This window comes from Sinohyriopsis cumingii, chromosome 18, assembly GCF_028554795.1.
Source record: "Sinohyriopsis cumingii isolate HCF-2022 chromosome 18, ASM2855479v2, whole genome shotgun sequence".
In the NCBI taxonomy this organism is placed as follows: Eukaryota; Metazoa; Mollusca; class Bivalvia; order Unionida; family Unionidae; genus Sinohyriopsis; species Sinohyriopsis cumingii.
Genome location: NC_142978.1, coordinates 100,779,938 through 100,806,349, shown reverse-complemented (window position 1 = coordinate 100,806,349; position 26,412 = coordinate 100,779,938). Strand labels below are relative to the sequence as shown.

General features: G+C 34.5%; 1 protein-coding gene across 2 annotated transcripts in view; it reads right to left on the bottom strand.

Annotated features, from left to right (window-relative positions):
- The window catches only part of LOC149777596 (developmentally-regulated GTP-binding protein 1), a 59,445-nt gene that overhangs the window by 26,908 nt on the left and 6,125 nt on the right, over positions 1-26,412 (bottom strand). For both annotated transcript variants that reach the window (XM_089942237.1, XM_089942238.1), the window contains exons 2-6: positions 19,382-19,547; positions 18,394-18,524; positions 13,224-13,293; positions 8,852-9,021; positions 1,179-1,364 (exon numbers count right to left, since the gene is read on the bottom strand). In XM_089942237.1, the coding sequence (XP_089798363.1) occupies positions 1,179-1,364; positions 8,852-9,021; positions 13,224-13,293; positions 18,394-18,524; positions 19,382-19,547 (723 nt within the window). The remainder of the gene's footprint in view (positions 1-1,178; positions 1,365-8,851; positions 9,022-13,223; positions 13,294-18,393; positions 18,525-19,381; positions 19,548-26,412) is intronic.

Below are 26,412 nucleotides of genomic sequence, written 5' to 3'. Positions count from 1 at the left end.
CAAACTGAGAGGGGGGGACCATGTGTGGGTGCTTCTCTGACCATTGACTACAGCAAGTGGAACAGGAGTTACATCTTGGACGTCAAATGGGCGCCACAATATTTATAAATATCATGTGTTCCACATTATTTTCACTATTGCTATCTGAGCAAATTTTTATTCATTCCTATTGCAATATCGTTATATGAATGATCAATAGGTTCATAATTTCATTCATTCCTATTGCAATATCGTTTTATGAACGATACATTCATAATTACACAAATTTCAATATTGTTTTATGAATGATACATTCAAATTTTCATGCATTTCAATCTCGTTGTAAGAACGATACATTCAAGACTTTGTTTATATTGGGTTGTAGATCATATACTTTTATTTTGTTGATCGGTGATAGGACTTAATTCACGTTTGTTTGAAATTCCATTTGTTAATTTCATGTTTGAGTTTTTTCTCGTTGAGTTAATTGTTGTTGATAGTTCCATGTTAGGAACTTTATAATTTTCCTTATCTTTTTGTTTATAATGGTGTCAGATTTGTTAATACTTAATTTGCGTTTATAAATAAACATCTTATAAATGCAGTTGCTTTTGGTGTCTTCCCTAATCCAGTCCCAACCAGGCTTCATTTTGTGACAGTAACAAAACTTTACATTTATGTTATATTTTTACACACATACCGTATATGTGCTTAGTTTTCCTACACTAGTATAGAAAGGCTGATGTCGGGTTTTATCCCTGGATTCACACTAATTAACCCAAAACAACACTAAAAAGTCAAATAAATGTGTGAAAATCATGCATTTATTTTTTCAAGCTCTAGATTCCTTTGTAATTTAAATCCCTCATAAATACAGAAAAAAATCCCATTTTTTATGGTAGGGTGAATTTTTCCCTTCATTTTAAGTTCTAGAATAAACCCAACCATCTGTACTTATTTTTCATTACAATTATTTCTGCATATGTTTACTAACTGGATTTTATAGTATATTACACCGAAAGTGTCAAAAACTTAATATGAACCAATGAAGCAAATCAGCAAGCAATACATTACATTATCTATCTGTCTAATAGTGCTTTTCTTTAATTATAAATTTTTTAGATCATCAATGGTTCATTTCTCTATTTAATCTGGAAAACTGACATCTTACCATACAGATTTTCTAGGAAATAATTTACCTCTATGGAAATCTGGTCTATTTTGTTAAGTATGTAGATGCATGGGATGTACACCCGATTTCCCTCAATGACATCAATTAAATCTTCTGTTGTTGCATCAAATCTGATGGTGATGTCTGCATTGTGTATTTTATACTCATTTAAAATTGCCTTCACTGTGTCAGGATCCAACTCTGACTGCAAAACCTGGAGAAAATAAAATCAGACAGTGAGACAATTTTAGGCAACAAAATTTCAACAGGAATACAATTTTCAGTGGAATATTATAATAATTCTGATTGAATGGATGGAAATAGTAATGAAGTTATAATGTGGAATTCAAACCATGCTATGGGAAATATTGCAAGAGACAATTATAAATGTGTTGCATTATCTGTAAATGTTTTTTGCTATTATAGTAGAACCTGTCTTGAAAGTCAACAACATCTGCCAAAAAAGTTGTATTATCTGAAGACAGTCTCTCCAGTCAGGTTATTTATTATATATTTTCATAATGAGATATTAAAATATACCTGTGGGGAAAAACATCGCCACAATGGCAATACCACTTTTATCACCACAGTGGTGATATCACTTTTGGAACAATTTTCTTTTTTCATTTAGGAATTATATCTGTCCTTGAGCATGTTATTCGAATCTGTATTTCCATAGTTAGACCTTTTCATTTTTCTTCTTCTTTTATGGCTCCTTCTCTCACTCTCTCTCCAAGAGTGTTAAAATTCAATTTATAGATCACATTAGTTCAGATAATGTCATCAATCTACATGCAAATCAAACATATGAACAGTTATTCCTTGCTCAGTGTAGTTAGCAAGCAGTGTCAACATTAGCTGTGTTATCCCTTGCTCAATGTAGTTAGCAAGCAGTGTCAACATTAGCTGTTATCCCTTGCTCAATGTAGTTAGCAAGCAGTCTCAACATTACTTGTGTTATCCCTTGCTCAATGTAGTTAGCAAGCAGTGTCAACATTAGCTGTGTTATCCCTTGCTCAATGTAGTTAGCAAGCAGTGTGTCAACATTAGCTGGGTTCATCAACAGGAGTCATCAAATCCAACAACATGAAGCTAATTGGTCGTTAAAGTACTTGTGTATGTTCTCTTCCGTAATTCTGAAGACCATGGTGTTATACAGTGGTTTAAGAGTTGCAAAATTTAATTTATAGATCCTGTCAGTTCAGATAATGTCATCATTCCACATGTGAACCAAACATGTGACCAGCTGCCCCATGTTCAATGCAATTAGCAGGCAGTCAGCATTTGATATATCCAGAGCACATCAAAGTGTAACTAAACTGAAATCACTCTTTTGTTTCAGCCATCATGTACAAATTAAGTTCAACCACTAACCCACTCAAAACTTCTTCAATCAAGGCTTCATATTAAATGGATAATTGTGACTCACATCAAAATGTATGAAAGAAGGGACATAATTATCGATGACTTTGGGAATGCAGGACAGCTTTAATTCAACAATTTCAAGATTTTTTCCATGACAAATTTGTGTATACCATCAGACTTTGACATTTGTCTGAAAATCAGTGAAAGGTGAGATTCAATACTCCTCAGTAATTAGTGTATATTGTTTCATTAGTACCTGTGCTTCATGCAGTACCATATTTCATGTTATTTTTTGTACACAAAAAAATAATTATTAATTTCAGTGTACAAAAAATTATATGTAAAATAAATAATTATCATTTGGTGTTATGACCATGTATGAAAAATAGAGGGAATGTACCAGAACAAGTTTTACAGAACACATGCTACTTGACAACCTAATGGTACAAACGTACAAGGAAAACATATTTTCTGTCTCATTCTGTTCTCAACTCAAGAATCTACTCACAATAAAAATAAAAGTACTCAAAAGACTTTTGCTGTTATTAGTGAATGAGAGAGAGAGAGGATTATGTCTCAGTGTGCAAGCTCATCTGCACTTAGAGCATATGTAGCTGTTATGTTGTGTAGTGTTGGCAAAATGATTAAGATGGTTTGAACATGTATTACTTATGGGTATTATTTATTGGTAAATTGTATGCAACGATACAAGTCCACATTGTTAAGAAATTAAGTGCAACTTGTATTTTGACAGCAACAATAATCTCATTATTAAACTACAATAAAAAACAAAGAACTTTAAATCATGTTTAAATTAAAGCATGCGAACGTGCACGTGTGCCTCTGTGTGTGTGTGTGTGTGTGTGTGTATGTGTGTGAGAGAAAGATGAAACAAAATTTTTTCAGTGTACAAGACCATATTTATTCAGGGTGGTTTTTATTTGTAGCTTTTGCAACAAAAAAAAAAAGACTGTTACCTGCTGAGTGTGATAATCCTCATGTATTACGACCCTACTATATTCCATTATCAATAAATGCCGCTAAATCAACAATTCATTCTTGCTTTAATTACAATGTACATTGTCACAACAACCACATGGCTACGCAGTGTTATTTACATGGTAATTAAACATGTCAAGCGCTTTGGTTATTCCAGTTGAAACCAGAATGAGTCCAAGAATTGATGGAAGATGTCAAATCAGCGAGGCTGTCAGTAGGGAAATGAGGCTCACTTTAGGGAAATGAAAATATGTAAATGTGCTATTGAAGTTGTTGTCCATACAGCAGATGTTATAAGGGCAAGTGATCATACACCTTACTCGTTATTCAAACTCGCCAATAAAAATAGTTGGGTTTATCATAGAATAGATTTGCAATAAAATGTTAATTATATCCAAGTCAAAACAGAACAAGCACTAAAAAGATAGTATATGTGCAGTATGATTGGGGGAGCACGTGATCCCCTTTACCTATGCTGCGGGCACCATGCTTATGCATCAATCATTGTGTTTTCTGACCCACAATTAATTATTAATTTTTGTAAAAACAAAATGGCAATATGCTATTTTCGATCTTTTTTTTCAAACATAAATCTTCTTGGTAGAAATTTTATGTACGATAATTTAATGCATTTTTTGACAAATACAAAGTGATACATATAAACAATTATGATACATTTAAATAATTATTATTTTGATAACTATATTGTGAACAAAAAAATACATGAAATAGGGTATTTCTGGTATTGTACAGCCATATTGTTCATTGTGGTTAGGCATGCATAGATAAAATGAGACATGCTTTCACAAAGATTTAATATTTTTCAACTTCATTCTAACTTGAATGAAGAATTGATCTGAATAAGTATAAAATCTAATTTTCATTTATTAGTATCATACATTATTATTTCTCTCACTGTCAGTAACACTAATGTTTCAATACCTTATCCTTTTCTAGTGTCGCTCTATACCTAGTTCACAAAATATTGATTAATGGCAGTGAGAGTAAAACAGCTACAAATACCATATACAAATGTGTTACAAAGGTTATACATTTTGGCTTCCATCCCCAGGATTCTCTGATAAGGATTTCAAAAATCTGATTTAAATATTTTTAAATTAATATTTTTTTTGCTTAAAGTTATATATGCAGTCATAGCAGAAAGACCCCAAATATATGAACTGGCTATCAGTTTGGATAATTTTGTCAATTTGAGAGAGGTGCGTCAAATATCCCAAATAGCTATAAAAATAATTATTGTTGGGTTAGTAAACATTCATATGGCTAGCCCCTTTTCTGTATAGAAAAAAACAAACAATAAAATGTTATATGCCAGGCTAATAAGACAATATTGGATTGTCTCTCTGAGAAAGGCGGTGGAGAGTTTAGAATGACACTTTTCATATTAGGCAAAAGGGAATTAAGGAATCAAACAAGATTCCACTGAAGGAACTGATGCTCTACTAGCCAAAATTAATTTCCAGGAATTCAAAGTAAGACAATTTTCTTTCTTTTAACTGCAGAGTGTTGAAACTATCGCCAATATTCTTTAGCAATAACAAGATTTTCAAATTAGCTTGGCACTGTTTTCACTTAGGTCCATCAATACATCATAAGATGTCATCTGGTGGAAAATCAACGCAGATATGACTTTCTGTTGTGGAAAAGTTACAATAAAAAACGGTTTTCAAAATGGTAGCCATGGTGGCCATATTGAGTATCAGATTGGCACCATTTCCAATGAGGACAAACTAGATATCAAAATAAAATCTTTTGATATATCAGCAATTCATTCAAGAATATTAGTAACAAAATTTTCAAAATGGTCACTGTTCTGTCCATACTAGTTGTCAGAGCAACAGCATTTTCACCTATGACCAACTAGACATTATAAGAAGTCACTGAGTAAAAACCCTATGTTGATATGACCATCCATTCAGAAGCAGCAAAAAAAAAGATATTCAAGATGGCAGCATTAATGGACGTGGAAGCAGCTCCCATTTTATTTAGGACCAATCACGAGAAGTCTCATGGTGAAAATCTACAACAATATTACTTTTCATTCAGGAGGAATAGCAATAATGATTTTCAAGATGGCCATACTGGACATTAGATCGACACCATTTTCATTTAGCACCAACTAGAATATCATAAGAAGTCTTTTAGTGAAAACTCCATGATGATACAACCAACCATTAGCAATAACAGGATTTTCAAGATAACTGCAATGGCAGCCTTATTTGATGTTAGAGTAACATGATTATCATTCAGGACTAACTTGACTGTGGGATGAATGTCTGTGTTAAGCATGTTGTCTCATATTCACTATTGACTACTTTATATACTCTCCTTATAAATTAAGTTCAACTGCAAACAGCACCAGCCCAGATCTGCCATTGTATAATGCACTGGCTGTACACTCTGAACTGTATGTACACTGTGCAATGGCAGATCAGTGTCTGTTATTTGCAGCTGAATTTGTCTTATAACTAAGTATACATGGCGAAAATTACAGCAAAATTTAATGTTTATGATGGTTTGCCTATGAAGATTGTCATGTCAAATGTAGAAGTAAAAATATTCCTCCAATTTTTATACTGAATTCAATTTATGCAAAGTGTTTTTCTGGCTAGTATGATACTGTCGTAACTCCCTGGTGATTTGGTACTTTACTTATATAAAAGTTTTAAATAGCAACCTGAATCTGTGTTACAAGGCAAACATCTAATAACATGTAAATGAGAATCACTTCATGTACATATGACTGTGAGATTTTAATATGTTGGTACAGCAATGTTATTAATGTGGTCATAGTAAGACATATGCATATAGTGCTGACCTTATTACAGTGGAACCCCGCTATAACGCGATGATCGGGGTCCATAAAATCGGATCGCGTTAAAAGCGGGGTCGCGTTAATGCGGGGTTTCACAATATTTAACTTTTTTTCCGAGAACATATACGTGTATACATGTACAATGATCAAAAGTCGGCTTATCATCAGATGAATATTAACTGGAATGCATTAATTAAGATATATTCAAAATAATCGATGGCTAATATATGGCTAATATATTTATAGGTTATTACTGTGCATTAAAAACATTTACTAATTTTTATTTGTTTGAACGATAATACAGACTGACAGATTGACCGATAATACCAGACTATCGCTATATCATGAAAAGTGTATCAACACCGTATGCTACCGTGCCGTCGTGGCATGCAGTTCATCCATAATGGATGTAATTTAATTGAAAATCGTACAGATTTAAAATATTCAATAATTTTGTAATAGTCTGAACTCGTCGTGTAAAATATAGGATGAACAAAATATTGAAACCATTTACTTGCCGTCTGATATCGTACGGTCATTGCATGCAGCTATTCCCGGGTCTACATACGGTGTCTGTACAAATTTCATACCGCTAAAATTTTGTCATATGCGACAACTGCAAGAATAATTAACAATCAACGCATGATTTCAGCGTGCAAATAACTTTTATTTCAGATTTTGTGAACATCAAAAGAAACATGTGAAAACTGCTAAATTAATCGTTGCGCAAAGTGCAAAGTCAGTGTGGTTCCAAATTTAAATTTCATTATTTCTTGAAAAATATATCCAATGACGTTTGCTTCTTTGCCGCGAACTTACTCGCCTTAAATTTGGAATCATCTCCATTGATACGGCGATCAAATTTCTCTGCTTGGGCTTTCAGAATTGGGCCAGAAATTGGAACACCTTCTGAGCGAGCTTGTACAAACCATTGGTACAAAGCTGAATCTAGGACACTGTCATTAGCTAACTTAACCCTTTTACGCTGTAAACCAGTTTCCTCTTCAAGAATGTTGGGTAGACTATGGAGCTTTCCTTCATCTGTTTTCCACCCTCGCAAAGTGGACTCGCTGATTCCTAGATCTCTGGCAAGCTAAGTTTGTTGTTTGCCCTTCTTTAGTTGATCTAGGGCATACAGTTTCTCTTTAGCAGAAAATGACTTGCGTTTTTGAACTTGCTTTTCCATAACAGTAAAATATTTTTTTATATAAGCAAACAACGTACACAGATAAAGCTCGATAACTAAGTAATGAAGGCCTGCAATGGTTACGAATCACTTTTTATATAAAACAAAATTAAGCTGAACGGATGTACAATTTCATACCCTTTTAATTCACAGATAATAAAGTGGATATTATTTACTTTCAACTGTTTGTTGTTTGATCACACCGCCAAGCACAGCATACATGTTGGCGGCTTTCGTCCTTTGATGTTTATTAAATTGTGCGACTCTTGTATCAACCACAGCTTTGTCTGCTGCTTGGCTGTGATTGCAGTTAAATAAGAAGCCCATGTCGGCTATTGTTTGAGCAACGACTGTATACAGATTTCATGGAAGACAATCACAAAGACGATTTACTGGCTTTACTCATGGATCCGTAATAAGTAACACTTCGATAATGTTTACTTCGGCTTAACAATTCAAAAACCTAATTAAACCAGTTTTCTCTTCTAGAGTAGAATACGGAGCTTCACCACAACCTGTTCAAATTGATAAATTTCAGAAGCCAAGCGTTGTACACACTATTTCTCGTACGTTATATATATCGTATTATTTTAGAATTCATACAGGATCACTTCTCCAAAATCACTTAAAGAACCTGGATAAATTGTTAAGTTCCGATCGTTTATTATTAAAAGTCATACGCGAATTCTTCCACCAAATTATAATAAACGTTTTACACACTATTTCTCGTACGTTAAACAAATATTTTCACGTAAATGAATTTCAAATTTCAGGAACCATGCCACGATCATATTATTTTAAAAGTCACAACTAATCTCATGCCCAAAATGAAGTTAATTTCTTGTTTTGTTTTTTTTTACTTTTCTCCAAATTTTTTTTCTCCATGTGTGAATGAATATACGAAATTTCGGGAGCCATGCTACGACCGCGTTATATCCGAATTCGCGTTATGGCGGGGCGCGTTATAGCAGGGTTCCACTGTACTATTCAAATTTCTTTCCAAAAGTTTGTTTTATCCTGTTCCAATGATGTACTGGATGAACAAAGGAAAGCTACTTTTGACAACTGCAGCTAATATGACTGTCACTTCTTAATTTGGACAATTTTTCTGCAAACAAGCTGATAATATGTTCAAGAATCACCTCTCATGGAGATATGGAGATGTCTGTTTGCATGTGGAGATGTGTGAAATTTGTGCCTATTATTTTGACACCATGATGTGAGGATGTGCTGTTTAAATCTGAGTGGGCCATCAAATATTATTTTGCTAATAATGCAATCTAAAATGAATTTTACAGTGTCAGTGTATCCTTACTGTTGTTGTAAGATTGACTCCTCCTTTGTCTTTTTTCTTGAAGTAGATGTTTGGCGGAGCCTTATTCAACCGGATTCCAAACCCTTCTAATTCATGTTCTATAATTTGCTTATGCTGTAATGGCTTCAACACATCCAGGATTATGAATATAAGGCTGCAGGTCCTTGCCACTGCAAAGAAACAATTTTATTATACCCCATAGAAGTAACCATGTCAATGAATGGTACAAAGAATGTCATGTGTCAGGGAATAAAATGCCTGGTCTCTTAATGTGATTGTCTCTCCTTCATGTGACGATGTTTCTCATCTTGTACAACTTGGTATAATAAACATCCTGGAAGCCATAGGGATCTGGCTAAATTATATGTCAGAACCCATTTATCCATGTTAAAGATTTATACACTTAGATACAGATGGGTGTGGAGATACGACAGGAACAAATGAAAGGTCACCTATAGTACTCCAGCTTTATACACTGAAGACACAGATGGGTTTGGAGATATGACAGGCACTGACCAAAGATCATGTTCTTATCTCATATTCAGAAAAATCTTGAACAACTGAACTTAAACGAACTTTTGATACTGACTCATTAACATGCTTTACTATGTTGAAATGGCTGAAATAATGAAGCTTATTTATATAAAAATATAATTATATAAGAAAGTGTTTATTTTGTATAAGAATTTTGACAAATGGTAGCCTCATTTTCAAATACTGTATGCTATATTTTCAACATTTAACTGTCACCATCTAAGTTGGCAATTTGGAAAATTTCATAGTTAGCAGTACTAATACATGGGCAGCAATTGATCATGCAACCCCAGAGATAATTTAAAATCATAGAGTTATCATGTTGGTGAGTGAAATCAAGACTGCTGCATTTTGCAGGTTTATGGGACTGTAGTTTGGCAGCCACTTTCTGTGTTACGATTTAATACGTCAAAGGATATGACTTTGCAATCTTTCTCCACATATTCATTGCGATGACAACTTTGCAGATCTTTCTTACTTAATGCTGCATCCGCCAAACCACAGTTCTTGATGCAACGTTGTCAGTTTTCGACAAAGTTGATGAATTAGCAAATAACCTATTGTTGATAATTGACAATACTGAATCAAAACTAGTTTGGCAGGCTCGGCAGTAAAATAATAATGATCTGCAAAGTTGATGTCTCAATGATTATGTGGAGCAAGATTATAAAGTTCTCTCCTTTGACGTAATAGATGCATGCTTGTTAATCTTATTTGTTTTTTTCTTGGGAACTTTTTCTTCAAGCATAAATTCAGTAACTCCCTTTGTGTAGTTAACTTTAACTGAGAGAAGTTCAGATGTTACTGCATCTAATTTATTAACTTTTCAATTTCAGAGATTTTCACAAGCTGAACAAAAACTGAAATGCTTTTGCCAAACTTGTCTTGGTTACATAGTACATGTTGCTGCAATCTATTTCCGTGGATGGTACCTGAATGTACAAGAAGCAGGGGAGGATGCAAGATTTTATTCTGAAATAATTTGTTTAGAAGAAATGGTTCAGTGGTTAATATTCTTGTTTTTCACCAAATAGTTTATGATTTTAACAGCTGGGAGTGGGAACCTAACCATCTGACACCATCCTGCCCAAAAGAGATGTCTATAAGGAAGTGAAGCAAACAAATTTCTAAAGCCATACATTAAAAAAATCTGAAGACCTTCCTACAAATTCAAGGAAATGGCTGTGTGAGATTTTTTAGACTGAAGAGCTTGCCCTTCTGTGTAGCTACCTGAATTTGTAGAATCTTTACTTAGTGATCCTGCTTATGTGATTTTCAGATTTTGTCAGATTATATTGCTCATGTGAGTTGAACTTAATTTGCATGCAGAAATACACATGAGACTAACACAAGTAAAATCTCACATTAGATTTCTGTGTACACAAAGGTAGCCAATCTGGTGTAAGAACTGTAATTGTGAAGTGGTATTTAGTACTTGTAAGCTTACACTAAAAGTACCCTTGAGTACTTTCTTTTTTAATATGATCTACAAGAACTGGTAATTTAAACCAAGCATTATCATTCATGCTTTGAAATACATAACATGGATACACTCATAATGGTCCAAGTTATTTTACATCATCTGGTAAATGCAGTATCTGATGCAAATTTGCTGACTTGTAATTTTCACCTGATAATACAGAGAATAAGCAACATACTTTGATAAGAAGTTTAAACACTTTTTTCAAAAGGATGTTTAAAAAATGTTTATTTTTATAAATAGATCTACTTCAGAAATAGTTTTAATTTGTTCCATTTATTTTATATATAGCCTCTTTGTTAATTTAATTGCAACAATTGTATCCTCATGAAGAGTACACATGAAAGGTCCATAATGACATTTTTGCATGGAATATTTTGACAGCAATTAACCTTGTGCAGAACTTGATAGCTTGCACAAGCTTGATTTTTTCTTGATTATGGCTGTACAAGTTTGTTCATTACATAATTTAGGCTTGCAAAAGCTTGTATATTACACTATTTAGGACTGTGCAAGTTTGCTGCAATTTTCTGTAAGCTTGCAATATTTCTTTTATATGGTTGCCATAATGTTCTAAATAAGAGCTTGCATGATAACAGTTTGCTCATGGTTCTCACAAGTTTGTACAAAGAGTGTGATTTTGGTTTGAGTAATGTAGAATGACTGTTGCAAGATGAAAATTGCATGCCTTTATGAAATCTTCACCAATCTGCTGTTTTACTTAAAGTTACTTACATCTGCTTGCCTCTATTTACTCATAATTACTTATTTCTGTGTTTACTTAAAAATTATTCAGCAAAATTAATAAGCAAAATATTTTATTTAGTAAATTTATTACTAAGTAATATCTTGGCAAAAATAATTAATAAGAAATAACATTTTACCAAGTGAAATAATTACTAATATTTTACTGAGTAAAATAATTACAAAGAAATAACATTTTACCAGTGAAAAAATTATTAACAATATTTTATTCAGTAAAATAATTACTAAATAATAATATTTTGCTTAGTAAAATAATTACTTAACATTACTTAAAATTACTTGCAATTACTCATCATTTTAACAAACTTTTCTAGGGCTGTTCCAGTAAAGTAAACTTGGGACTCAGGGAAGGCACTTTTAATCTGTAGCAGTCGCCATAGGTACAATTTAGAACTTTTATCAGTTTCATATGAACTGCCCGAGTAACCAGAGTACCCAAGAATATATTTTTAAGAAGTACCTTCCCTGGGTACCATGTATTTTTACTCAGTTCTGAGTAATTGTAGGTAATTTTTTAGTCTGACAACAAGAGTTTTAAGACAGTAATCATGGCAGCCATACCGGCTATACATCTGGCACCATTTTTATTTAAGACCAACTAGGTATTATAAGAAATCTATTGGTGAAAATCCCATGTTGATATAGCCATCCATTTGGGGAGGAACAGAGATAACATTTTCAACATATGACTTTCCACTCAAGAGGAGTCGCAATAACAAGATTTTCAACATGGCTGCTGTGGCACCCCCATTTTGGATATCAAATCAACACCATTTTCATTAAAAACGAACTGGGCTTCATCATAAGTCTTCTGGTGAAAATCCCATGTCAATATGACTTCAGTTCCAACAGAGTTGTGACAACAATAAGTCTTTCAGCGGAAACCCCCTGTTCACATGACCATTCATGTAGAAAGAGTATCTGCAACAGGATTTTCACAATGACCATAGTACCAGCCATATTGGACATAAAATCGGCATCATTTTCGTTATAGCACCAATGAGACATCAAAAGAATTCTTTCAGTTAAAACCCTATAATGATATGACTATCCAGTTAGGGAAGTAGGAAAAACAAGATTTTCAAGATGGCTTAAATGGTGGCTATATTGGATGTCAGATAGCATCATTTTCATTTAGGACCATGTGTGTGTGTGTGTGTGTGTGTAAAGTTTCAAGGCAATCCTCCAAGTAGTTTAGGAGGAGAAGCAATTACAAACTTGTTCTAATGGACAGATAATGGACAACAGACCATGCCATAAGCTCCTCTGCTTTAAAACTAGAAGACCTAAAAACACGAACAGGATGAATGAATATTGTAAATGCTCTGTGCAGACAGCGCAATTCTGAGTTTTTCTTGACAATATAAAACACCTACCATTTACCTTTCAAATTCTAATTGAAAGAAAATAAAAATCATAAATAGCAAAAATATATGTATCTAAATAATTGTATTTTTTTCCACTGTGAGTTAATTATCTCCCTAAGTCTGCAATCCTATGTAGGTATATGGTAATAACTCTTATTTAGTAAACATAAAATCTGCAGCCACAAGTCTTGCAAATGATTTTTGCCTTAGCCTATCTGAACCATACCAGCAATTACTTGCTTCCCTCTTCCTTTACCATCCTTGGCACCCTCAATAATCCCTGGAAGATCTAAAAGCTGTGAGAAGTAAAGAGATTTGAAGTTATTTTGAAAGGAACAAATTAATTTGATTACATTAGCCAACTCAGAAATAAAGTTAAAAACACATTAACTTTCCACTTCAATCTGCATTGATTTGAAAGGCACTCTGTATGATGAAATAGAAAGACTTGAATATTGCTGGCCATTTTAGCATGTAATAATGTTGAATAAATATGAGTTAGGCATTCATATGATTGCTCAATGCACGGAAAATCTAATGGGATTACTGCTATCCACAACACTTATCAAGTTACCATCTGCCAGCCCTGGAAAAAAGAGTAGGCCTGACATGACCTCCTGCATGTCGTAAGAGGTGACTAATGAAGGCAGGAGCCATGAAGGCTTAGTCCTTAGCATATTGGACTCATGATCAAAAGTGTACAGATTCAAATCCTACCAGCCCAAGTCAACTACCACAGTGGGTTGCTGGGGAAGGCACTTTAGGCCAACTACCTTGGCTATAATAACCAGCTTGTGTTGCTGTGCCATTAAAAACCTAACCAAACCAAACTTTAAAAGCAGAGTTTATTAACTGAACTAGATAAGTGAACTTTTATAGAACTGGAGTTATTGGTGAGTAGGACAAGAATAAGATATATATACTTGCCATATCAATGGGTGTCACATGAAATACGATTTTGACTATCAAACCCACTGACAACTGTTACAACTCTATGTTCTTAAAATAAGTAACAAAAAAGACTGAAAACTAACAAGCTTTTGTAATATTTAAAATGTATTTTTATTTTCCTAAAATGCAATATGAAAAGAGTAAAAATAACTTACAGAAAGAAATCCAAAATAGTCCTTATTGTTCAATCAATTCCAAAAGTATCAAACAATCTGAATGAGTTCCAAAGGTATTCAAATGTTCAGTAATGTAATGGTGTACCAACAGTACTGAAGAATCAAAGTGAATTAATCCCAAAATGTCTTTAAATGAATTCACAGTATTTCCATAACAGCTATCAAATATCCAAACAATCTCCAAATGAATTTACAGTAATTCTGTCACACCTACTATTCCAATTAATCTGGATAATTCAAGCACTATAAATCCAATAAATAAAATAAATGAATCTTCTCAACATAACTGAATAACTTCCAAGACTGATGTTTACTACTAAGAATGCCTAATTCCATATAATAAGTCTCTTATGTCAATTACTAATAGACAGTATTGTGTACCTATTATCTCAACTGTAAACAGATTAGCTGTTTAACAAAACTAATCAGAAATTAGGACAGCATGGCTGTTCAAAACTCAGTCCTAAAATCAAGTCGTGGTGTTTACTTGAATTAAAGTACATTTAAATGTTGTAACTTTATGAATGAATTTATGTACTACATGTGAACAACTTATCTTTAAAGTGTTAACTTATGATCATTGTGGAATATTAGTATTTATCATGTTATTAACTAAGTAACCCTTAAAAGCTATGAACATGAATGATAATACACAATGTACAGAAGATATACATAGCACAGTTGTACAATAAAAACACATTTTCCCAAAATTCTTAAGAAAATAAGAGATAGAGGGATAGTTTAATATATGCCCATAACCAATATAATGTGTGTGTGTGTGTGTCTTGGATTTTAGTATCATTTTTGCTGGTAAAGTACACAAAGTAGAACAACCTAATTTGATTGAAGTCACTTAAATTAGAGATGTGTCTTGAAAAAAAATGTTATACACTTTGATGCCTTTAATGAGACTGTTCAAGCCGTCTGTATTAAAGATTATTGGATAGTTCAAGTTGAATTTGAGTGCATACATATTTTGCAAAACGTGATCATTTCAATAATATGGACAGTTAGGAGTATGTGCATGAGTAATTCATTTTTTAGGGTAAAATGTTGAATAGCAGCTGTGATTTAGAGAAGGATGATCCCTCTGTGAAAACAATTAACTCTATCAAAACTAGCTTTCAGGCTGAAGAGTAGGAATTTGTGAAACACAGCAGTAACGAGCAGCATTTTACACTTTTAGACATGCTGCGAACAGCATGACAACATCAGTCATTCTGGAGTATATGACATATGCCAACACAGTATAAATGCTGTGCATCAGGAAAAATGCAGGACTTCAGGTATGTATTGGAGAAGTTATTATTATCGTGTGCAGTGCATGCTCAGCCATTTAACATCATCTTCATTAGCAAGGTGCAGAGCCTGCAGTCCACCAGGGAACTTTGTCAGTGAACTGTTGTTCACAGTGTGTGACATGGTCTGAAGAGCTCCACAGCAACAGGAAGAGTTTTAGAGGCCTGGCCCCATCGGACAAGACTGACTGCACAATGCCGCTGTCCTGTCCAAAAGTGGTTCACTGTGGCCAATTGATGATGTGGAAGGTTGAAGCCAGGAGGGCAGACAGATTGCTCAGCTATGAGGGATTGGTTTACAACATCTGCTGAAGACCACTCAACACTTCATGCCAAAATAGCTGTCATATCCTCCAGTAACGAACCTAACCAGATCAGGCATCTTGAAGTCAAACGGACTGCTGGATGTGAGGTGATGTCCATGTACAGTGGAGGTTTCTCACTAGCAAAGACCTTAGCCAATACTTTTGTAGTTGCTTCCTGGTGATGCAGATGTGAAGGAGGAATGTTGCTGAGAACCGGCAGCACTGGTAAAGGAGAAGGACATAGTGTTCCAGAGATTATGTGCATTGTTATGTTGAGCTGGACATCAATTAACTTAGTGTGGGATGATCAATCCCAGACAGGAGCAAAATACTCAGCTGTTGAATAACAGAGGGCCAGTGCTGATGTCTTGAGTGTCTTAGCAGGCTGAGCCAGCCAGCTTGAGGAGTAGGCTGTTTTGAGTGCTAAGTTTTGCTGCAGTTTTCTTTGAGTGGATGCAGAATGTCAGCGATCTGTCAAGACTCACACCAAGGTATGTTGGTGTCAGGTCATGTTTTATTTGCTGCCCACTGAGGAGGATGCAAAGCTCATGGTTCGCATTTGCACTGTTACGGTGGAAGACACTGGAGACTGTCTTTGTTGCGTTTGGCTGTAGATGCCATTTCTTGAAGAAGTCTGTCATATGCTCTAGGTCCTTGTTCAGTACCCTCTCTCAAGCTCAGTAAATGAGCAACTTTGGGTCCCAAGAGCAATGACATCTACATACATGAACTTGCATGACTGTGTTAAAGGTAAGTCATTGATATATACATTGAACAACTTGGTGAAAGAACAGACCCTTGAGGGAGTCCATTAGTCTGATGCCTCCACGAACTGCAGCTCTCTCTGATGTGCACTCTGAAGTGCCTGTTGCAAAGGAACAGTTCCAGTCTCAACTATCCAGTGTGGCAATACTCTGGAAATTTTTTACAGCAGCCGTTAATGCCAGACCATGTCACTGTTAGATCCAGAAAAACAACTCCAGTTTTAAGGTTCCTGGACTCCTAGTTTTAAAATCCTAGCAAGACCTCTATAATATCTGCATGATGGTGATTCTGTGTGGTGCATGCATGTGTGGTGAAGATATATGACAATGCTATCTCTGTGAGCTGGTTTTTTTTGGAAGCATATTAAATTCTTTATTTTATATATATATATATATATATATATATATATATATATATATATATATATATATATATATATATATATATTCAAAACATAATTTTCCAGTTATTTTCTTAAGGCTTATTATGGGCATATAATTTATTCCCAACTGTGCAACATTATTTATTTAGGTCATATGCCACTGACCCCCTTGGGACCAGAAAACACTTCTTGAGTCTCAAATCAACTCCCTAAACCCTCAATGCTCCATGTCTTGAAGACTGACTTACTAAACCAATTCTTCTCAATATGAACACACACAGAAACATGCAAGAAGTAAAATGAACAAACCAAATTCTACCAGACACAGATGCCACAGCATTCAGTCAGGGTTTAATAAGTTCTAAACTTTAAATTTTTGTCACATTTTTTCACCTGTTCAAAACCTCTATCAAGAGCACAAAGATAAATATTTAAACAACCAAAGAGAACTATTTGGTTTAGTGCTTTACAGCACATCAACACAAGTAGGTTATTTAGTGCCAAGGTAATTGGAGTAAAGTGCCTTACCCAAGGACACACCACTGTAGCTGTCCCAGGCTGGTCAAATGCTAGGATTCGAACTACACCCTTTCAATAATACAATTAACTCTTTACCTCATAGAGTGTATGGTTTTGTAGGCCGTTGATATACATGTAGCAAAGTTACACAGTGACGCGTGCTATAAATAGAACAACTGTTACCTATCTGACTCCATACAGATAGGCCTGCCAGTTAACTGTTACAGCAGTGCAGTACATGTTACATTCAACATCAATTTTCACTATTTTACATTTCTGGTACACATCTATTATGGAAAGAAGATTTAAGAGTAAAATCTGATCATTATAGTTATATAATTATTTTTCAATGAAGAATTTTTTATGTGCTTTAATCTTGAGAGAACCTATTCACCCTCAAGCCAGTGAAACTGTGTGACCAACTATAGCTGCCATTTCTCATACTCAAAATCTACCAGTTCTTTGTCTACGTATACATTACTAAATCACCTGAACCTGATAAATTATAAAAACTCAACATCAACATCAGAGCTTTTACCTCTGTTATGCTTTAATAGTCGTGATTCAGATTTAAGGTTGGCAGTGGTTTCATTTTGACTACATGGGAATGATAGTCAAGTAACTTCAAAGTTAATGACCAAAATACCAAAATAATTCACCAAAGGAAGTGGTTCATGGATGCATCGAATATGCACAAATATCTGCCAAATATTCCAATACAGAAAACTTTCAAATTTCAGCACCCTACAGTATGAAAAATGACATCAATAATATGCTGTTAAACAATTTGATTTTTCCAGGTCGAAAATTTCTACACTACTTTTTTAGGAATATTTTTTAAAAGCTGTCAGTTATCTTTTTATATTTATTTGAAAATATTTTAGTCTTTCATGCAACCAATTTCTACAAGGATAAGGTATTCTCCAGGTCTAAAGCATGAAAATTATTCACTTTAAATATACAAAGCATGTTGATTGATTTAAAGAAAAGCATTCCTGACCTGAATTTTTGCTCCCTTGTATCGGATAACACCTGGTACAGTGGTCAGTGTTGTAAACTCATAGGCAGCAACTTCAGAATACACGCCTGCTAGATTACTTAGAAGGGTGGACTTTCCAACAGAAGGAAAACCTGAAAAATTTAACAACATGACTGTTAATTGTTGTTACAGAGTTTACAAAGATTAAGATAGCTTCTTTCAACCCATATTGTTGTACGTATGATTAACAACGACGACATGACAGGTTGCTCTTGAGGCCAAGGTTGCCTGACATTCATTCCTTTTTAATTCGGACATCACAATCACATATTTACCACTACTACACCCAAATTGCAATTACATAAATGAACATCTATCTGTAACAAGAGCAATGAGTAGTCAAGGTTTTTTAATCACTAAGATATCTCATTGTCAGTTCAAAATATAAATTACATATGATAATCAGCAACTGAATGATGTCAGATTATGTGCAGCACACTTTTAGCCATTAGCAAAGAATAACAAAAAATGACAAACTTACATACATGGATGCAATCCATTTAAAATCCAGTGATGTACGAAACAAATACATTTGTTCACAAAAGGTACTAATCAAACAGAATAAACAGTATTTACTCCCTTATGTATGGAATGGCATTATTGATAAGCGTGTTACGGGGGGAGGTCTGGGGTCTGTACTTTCATGGGACACATACATGATGAGGCAAATATCAGTGAATTGTTTTTATTCTTTTACTTGAAAAAAATAGCTAACCATTATACAAATCTACTATTGGATCATGACAAGATATTCAAAGTCTCATACAAGTGGTTATACAAAACTTTTTAGACATACAAAATTTCAAAACGCTTTCAAATGGTCTGACCTTGCAAACACTGAAATAATGACAAATCTCATATTACAAGTAAGGAAATATCCTTCATTTTCATATTTAAGAAACTGTTCTTGCCTTTTGTTTCTCTTTTCTTTTTTCCTTTAATGTCTTACCAACAAAGCCAATTCTTGCATCTCCAGTTTTTGCCACATCAAAACCTTCCCCACCGCCACCACTGCCACCTTTTGGTTCAATCAACTCCCTTCGTAATTTTGCTAACCGGGCTTTAAGTAAGCCAAGATGACCCATAGTGGCTTTGTTCTTTTGTGTTCTGGCCATCTGTATAGAAAATAAAGAGATGAAATAAAAACAGAGAGTGAGACATTCAGAGCTGTCTGTAGCAATGTTTTGTATTGGTAAAAATACATCAGAGCATAATCTCCCCATGAACATCTACATGTTTTCTCAGTCTGATCATCCCATTATTATACGCCTTTCAGAATATTTACTTTCCCTAGTTGCACAGCCACTTTCAAATCATCTGCCCCTCGGCAAATCACTGAAAACATAAATCAGCCCAAAATCATTTTGTTCTTTGATAAGGGCTACATGGAGGAAGTGGAAAAGTCTAGATTCTATGCTGCTTCTGGAAGTCTGTCAAAATGGCAGATTTATGCAATTGTGTGTTGTCACGGAGCAGATGGATACCTCAGTACCATTCAGAGGATCGGTGGTTGGTAGTGTTCCACAACTTTTGGCACCAATACGGATGCACATAAATGACCAGTGGCACTAGCAGAGTTAGACACAGGTACTGGGATGAATGGGCCCCCTGTATAAAGACATAACGCACACAAAACTCTCTTGAGAGTCTGATTACGTCAAGGCATTGGCAGTCTCTGCTTGTTTTCTCTGATCCAAACCTCTCTCTGGAGTCAGGTTCAATAAATCCATGTTTCATCACCTTTGACAATTTCACTGAAAACATATCTGGTCACACTTTTCATCTCTGGTGAATAGCTAAGTTTACACATAACAGTGCGAAGATATTTAATGTTCTACAGATTACAACTACTACTGAGTTTGCCTTGTCCAATTTTTCACAGATATAATTTTCAAATGCTAGTTTATTGTCTATTATTACTCCTAAATCTTTTTCAGACTTTGCACACTCCATTAGGTTTTTCTCCTGATTTTAAACTGTACTGAAATTCCTTTTTTATTTTTTTTAAGGTCTCATTCACTTTGTTTCAGAATTTTGGGATGAAACTTTAACATCCAGTTATGAGATGTTCCATTCATAATATGTTTATCTTTTTGCAGGAATGAGAGCATATAACATATATAAAACACAAAGAGTATTGGACTCAGGACAGATCCTTGAGGAATCCCATGTATGACTGATTTCTACTCCAAAGATTCTATTTACAATAACTCTCTGTTATTGTTCCAACAGAAATGTCTTTATCACATTATGTATACATGGTGAAACCCATCAAAACTGAACTTCATTTATTTAAACCTCCTCAAGATCAAAAGTTTTATTTAGTTAACAAATTTGAAAACCAAATATCAATATTATATTTTTAAACACCCATAAAACTGAAACTCGCTTCAAATTTGAAAATGTATTCCATGCAATGCGGATATGTATGGTTCAGAAAAAGCAACAAAAAAATGTTTTTTAAGACCCAGACCCAGACCATGTGACTTAAGAAAGAAAAAAAAAAAAAACACAAGCCCTGGCTCAAAGTACATCTCCAATGCCATGTACCTAATAGGGCCCTATTTTTGTACTATTATTATTGAACATAAATTTGCAACTGTTTACTTTATACATGAAAACAAATAAACAAATTACATTGAATTCAACAGTGTGTTCATTCAGGTCTCAAAATTATTTCATGTAAAGCATTGTTTTCCTACAGGTTCTGATGTCAATTATTGTCCAATTGCTCAATCAATGTCCTTCTTACCTTTTGGATGTCCTTCTTACCCATTGGATGTCCTTCTTACCCGTTGGATGTCCTTCTTACCCACTGGATGTCCTTCTTACTCATTGGATGTCCTTCTTACCCTTTGGATGTCCTTCTTACTCATTGGATGTCCTTCTTACCCATTGGATCTCCTTCTTACCCATTGGATGTCCTTCTTACCCATTGGATGTCCTTCTTACCCATTGGATGTCCTTCTTACCCAATGAATGTCCTTCTTACCCATTGGATGTCCTTCTTACCCATTGGATGTCCTTCTTACCTTTTGGATGTCCTTCTTACCCATTGGATGTCCTTCTTACCCGTTGGATGTCCTTCTTACCCACTGGATGTCCTTCTTACTCATTGGATGTCCTTCTTACCCTTTGGATGTCCTTCTTACTCATTGGATGTCCTTCTTACCCATTGGATGTCCTTCTTACCCATTGGATGTCCTTCTTACCCATTGGATGTCCTTCTTACCCAATGAATGTCCTTCTTACCCACTGAATGTCCTTCTTACCCATTGGATGTCCTTCTTACCCATTGGATAATAATAATAATAATAATGACCTTATTTAAAGAGGGTAACACAATTAGCTAAAAACTAATCTACCCTGAGGCCCTCATACAAAGGAATTTATTTATTTAAGCTGCATCTCTGAAGCCACTGGATATATTGGGTTTGAAAGAAGGAAATAGAGTGGGCATTTCTAATCTCAACTGGAATACTATTCCAGAGCAGAGTTCCAGAGTATTGGAAACTTTTTTAAATAACTCCTTATTTGGTTTGGGAATTTTATACTGTTTGGTAGACATGGATCACAGGTGGGGAGTATTACCAGGTAGCCTATACTGGAATAGTGATTGTAAATATTCAGGAGCACTATTATGAGATATCCTGTACATTAATTTGGCTTTTCTCAAACAGATTCGGTCTTTAATAGGTAATATTTTTAACCTACCAGCTAAACTTTCCTTGCTTTCTTTCTGGATTGATATTAGCTCAAATGCTCTTTTTTGAAGATGTGCCAGCTTTGCTATGTTTTTATCATTTGAATTACCCCATACTGTACTACAGTAGTCCAAATAAGGTTGTATGTAACTGTTATAAAATAGTTTTCTGTGCCTTTCAGGGAGAAAATGTCTTATCCTACTGAGAAGCCATAAACTTGAATTGACTTTTTCACTGATATGTTTGATATGTTCAGTCCATGATAGGTTATTATCTACCAGAACACCAAGTAGTCTATCATGACAGACCATTTGCAGATTTGTATCCTTCCATGTCAGACATAGTTCAACACTATCAAGATTTGTCCTTCTTTGCCGTGTTGAGATAAGTAATATTTTAGTTTACCAGTATTTACCACCATGCCATTACATGTGCACCAGTTTTCCAGTTTGTTTAGTGCATTCTGTAAAGAAATTTCAAGTTCATATTTTGTGTTTTGGATGTCTGACAATGTTGTGTCATCTGCATATAGATCTGTAGATGATATTGAGTCTCTTAGTAAAAGTGGTAGGTCATTAATAAATAAAATGAATAGTAATGGACCTAGAATTGAACCTTGTGGTACTCCATATCTAATTGTTTCAGGTTCAGACAGAATATTATTTATGTAAATATGTTATGTTCTCTCAATTAAGTACGAAGTAAACCATCTAATTGTTCTTTCATCACACTGGTAGATTTTCAGTTTCTTCAAAAGGATTTCATGATCCACCATGTCAAAAGCTTTCCTGAAATCTACAAATACAGTTCCTATTATTCTACCTTGGTCAAGTGCTTGAAGCCATTTATCAGTTAGGGAGATCAAGGCAGTCTCACAGGAATGGTTCTGTCTAAAGCCTGATTGATTAGGGTGTAACAGCAAGTGTTTGGTTAAATATGACATGAATGAGTCATGGACATGTTTTTCAATCAATTTTGACAAGTTTGGTAGTATTGAGATTGGTCGGTGGTTATCAGCATCATCCTTAGAACCAGATTTGTGAATAGGAGTTACTTTTGCAGTTTTCCATATTTTGGGGACAGATGAGGTTGCAATACTTAAATTAATTATGAATGTTATGCTATCTACAATAGCAGAGGCAGAAGATTGATGTCCTTCTTACCCATTGGATGTCCTTCTTACCCAGTGGATCGTCAGTGGTGATATTTATTATCATTAGCATGTATATCTTTATACAGTTTCTCTTGACATTTTTTATGTTGTTCATTTTAACACTACATTGCACTCATGCTTTTCTTGATAAATGATGTCTGCTTAGCAGATTTTGTCAAGTACATACACTATAGCTGAATCATACTCATTTACAGGTCCCTCAAAACACACCAAACCTTCAAAACACCCCAATGGGTATGTGAGAAAGCTTGCCAGTAGCTTCTCGAGGGTCGGTGGTTCTTTCCGGGGTTTTCCCGGGTTCTTCCTCCACCATTAATACTGGCCGCCATGTATAGCCTATGGTGTGCTGAAAAATGGCGTTAAATCCTATAACAACAACAACAACAACAAAACACCCCAAATCCAAACCCTCTAGTTACATGTACATATACAGTAAAAAAGGAATAAAACAAAAACTACTTTTTATTTATATAATTTTCACATTCATTTACAGGTCCCTCAAAACACACAAAGCCTTCAAAACACCCAAACCACTCCAAACCTTCAAAACACCCCCAACCCAAACCCTCTGGTTACATATATAAAGGAATAAAATAAAAAATACTTTTTTATTTACATAATTTACTGGACTGTAATTACAGTAAACCAGCAATTGAAAATTTGCTTTCCCAATACTGTAATTATCATTTCAAACATGAATACAATAGCCATTCCTTTAACGTTCTTCTTAACATTGTATTCAGTCATTTTTAAGGTCACAATAGCCGGGGTATCAGTTTGCCCACATGACTGATTAATCCTATGATATTAATGTGCTGTTTGTTTAATTGGCAATATTTGGCGATGGTGTTAATGGCAAATTATAAATTGAAGCATTCAGGATGCTTCAGGTGGCATCTGTTATTTGAAACTGACTTACAAGTTGATAATTTCCCACACATATTTGCTTACTCAATGCATTATGTCTACTCACTGTTTTTTTCCGACTGCTCATTTGATTGCTTTTATATACCTCTACCTTATTATTGATGTACCTATGTTATTATTAATGTGGCTTGACAAATGAAACATCAATATTGTTTTGTAGCTCTTTGTTGTTTTCACTAATCTGGTGAACAGTACATAAAGTTAATGAAAATTACTGTACTTCATTTTTATTTGGGTGTTTTCAGTGTCAAATTTCTTTATCAGTAGTATCAAGACAATTGTCCTTGAAAAATTACTTCAAAAAGGTACAACATTATGTGTTGAAGAGGAACTACTTTCTGGCCCTGTGGTTCTTGTCATATGAATTGCACTACAGATTGCATTTTATGTGACTCTTGCCATCAGTGGCCTCATTCAAACTGTGAAAATTTGTCTTCTGAAGAGTTTGGATCATTTCTGAACATTGACAGTTTGTACACATGCAGCCAGGGTTTCAGCAATGAAATTGAACTGCCTTACAATTACTCTCATGGATTAAACCAATTAATGCAAGTAATGTATAGATATAAAAGTACATGTAGTTACAAAACTTAGAACCTAAAACACATCACAATTCACAAAATTCTAATTAGACACTACAAATGCTGGATCAATAGGGTAGGTACACATAAATTTGATTTATCTTAGCTTAATAGCTGCTCACAATGTGGAACATAAAAACTTGAAATCAGTGGAAAAAGGGTGCCTCTATTTACTCAAAAACATTCCAGTATACTCAAATACACTATAATATACTCAAATACATAATTGTTAATATTGCCAGTATATTTACATTGTGTTACTGGCGTATTTAAACAACAGTTAAAGTATATTTGGTGAAATATTAATAATATACATGTAGCTTTCAGCATTTTACTGATCATGTGATGATGGATGTAGTTTTCAAATGAAATACGGATGAAACATGTGGTGGAATCCATATTCCCAGGTTCATCCTCCAACAGTTATACTAGCCACCATGTATAGCGAATCTTAGGCCGAGAAATGGCATTAAACCCAAAAATAACAACATCAACTCTTTCCTTGTAAGGCTGCTATGTTAAGTGAGTTTAATAGTTCCACAAAAGGAGACATGTAAAAAGACAAAGATTTCCATTAACTATTTTAAAGTGCATCAAGTAAAAATGGGATGATAATTATGGTTGAGAGTTTATATAGTACCAGAGTATGTATAGTTCATATGCTCTCATTCAATTTTAATTCTTCTTTCCAGAAGAAAGAAAAAAACACAGAATTAAATGTTAATGTTTATATATATATATACACACACATATATATAAATACACACACACATGCACACACACACACACACGAGGATGCGAGTCCAGGCCAAGTCATGCCAAAGACATATAAATGGTACTAGCTAGCAGCTGCCTCGCTTGGTGCTTAGCATTAAGAAGTCTGTGTTAGGATTGGTTGTTGTTGTTATTGTAGGGTTTAATGTCATTTTTCAGCACAAGATAAGCTATACATGGCAGCCAGTATTAATGGTGGAGGAAGAACCTGAGAAAACCCCGAAAAGAGCCACGAGAAGCTACTGGCAAGCTTTCTCACATACCCATATTGACCGAACCCGAGACTCCAACCCAGAATGACAGAGGTGAGATGGCAGTGATCCGGAATGGTGAGCGCTTTAGACCACTCTGCCACTTGGGGCCCCTATGTTAGGATTAATCAGCCAGGTGTCAGGATAGTGTGACTGGATGGGACATGATGCCACAAGTAGAAATTAAGGTTTCAATGAGAATACTTACTAATAATTACAAAAACATTCTATGAAAGTTCTGGTATTCGTCAAGACAACTGCATCTTATTCCAATTAACTCTATAAACACATTATTCAGTGTATAATGAACAGTTGTTCAAAATATTGTAAAGTCAATTTATTTTCTTAAACATGTCCTAAGAACTAACAACATATGCTTCATTGCTATTTTTTTGTCTTAGTGTTTTTATTTATAATGATGTTATAACATCACTTGATCAAAAGAAAGAAAAAAAACTCAAGACTTGGCAAGATCTTTCTAGACTCACTGCAATGTAAAGGACCATGTTACAATACTCTGAAGCAGAATGGGCCCCATAAGACAAAAAACCTGACTGCCAATTATTTCA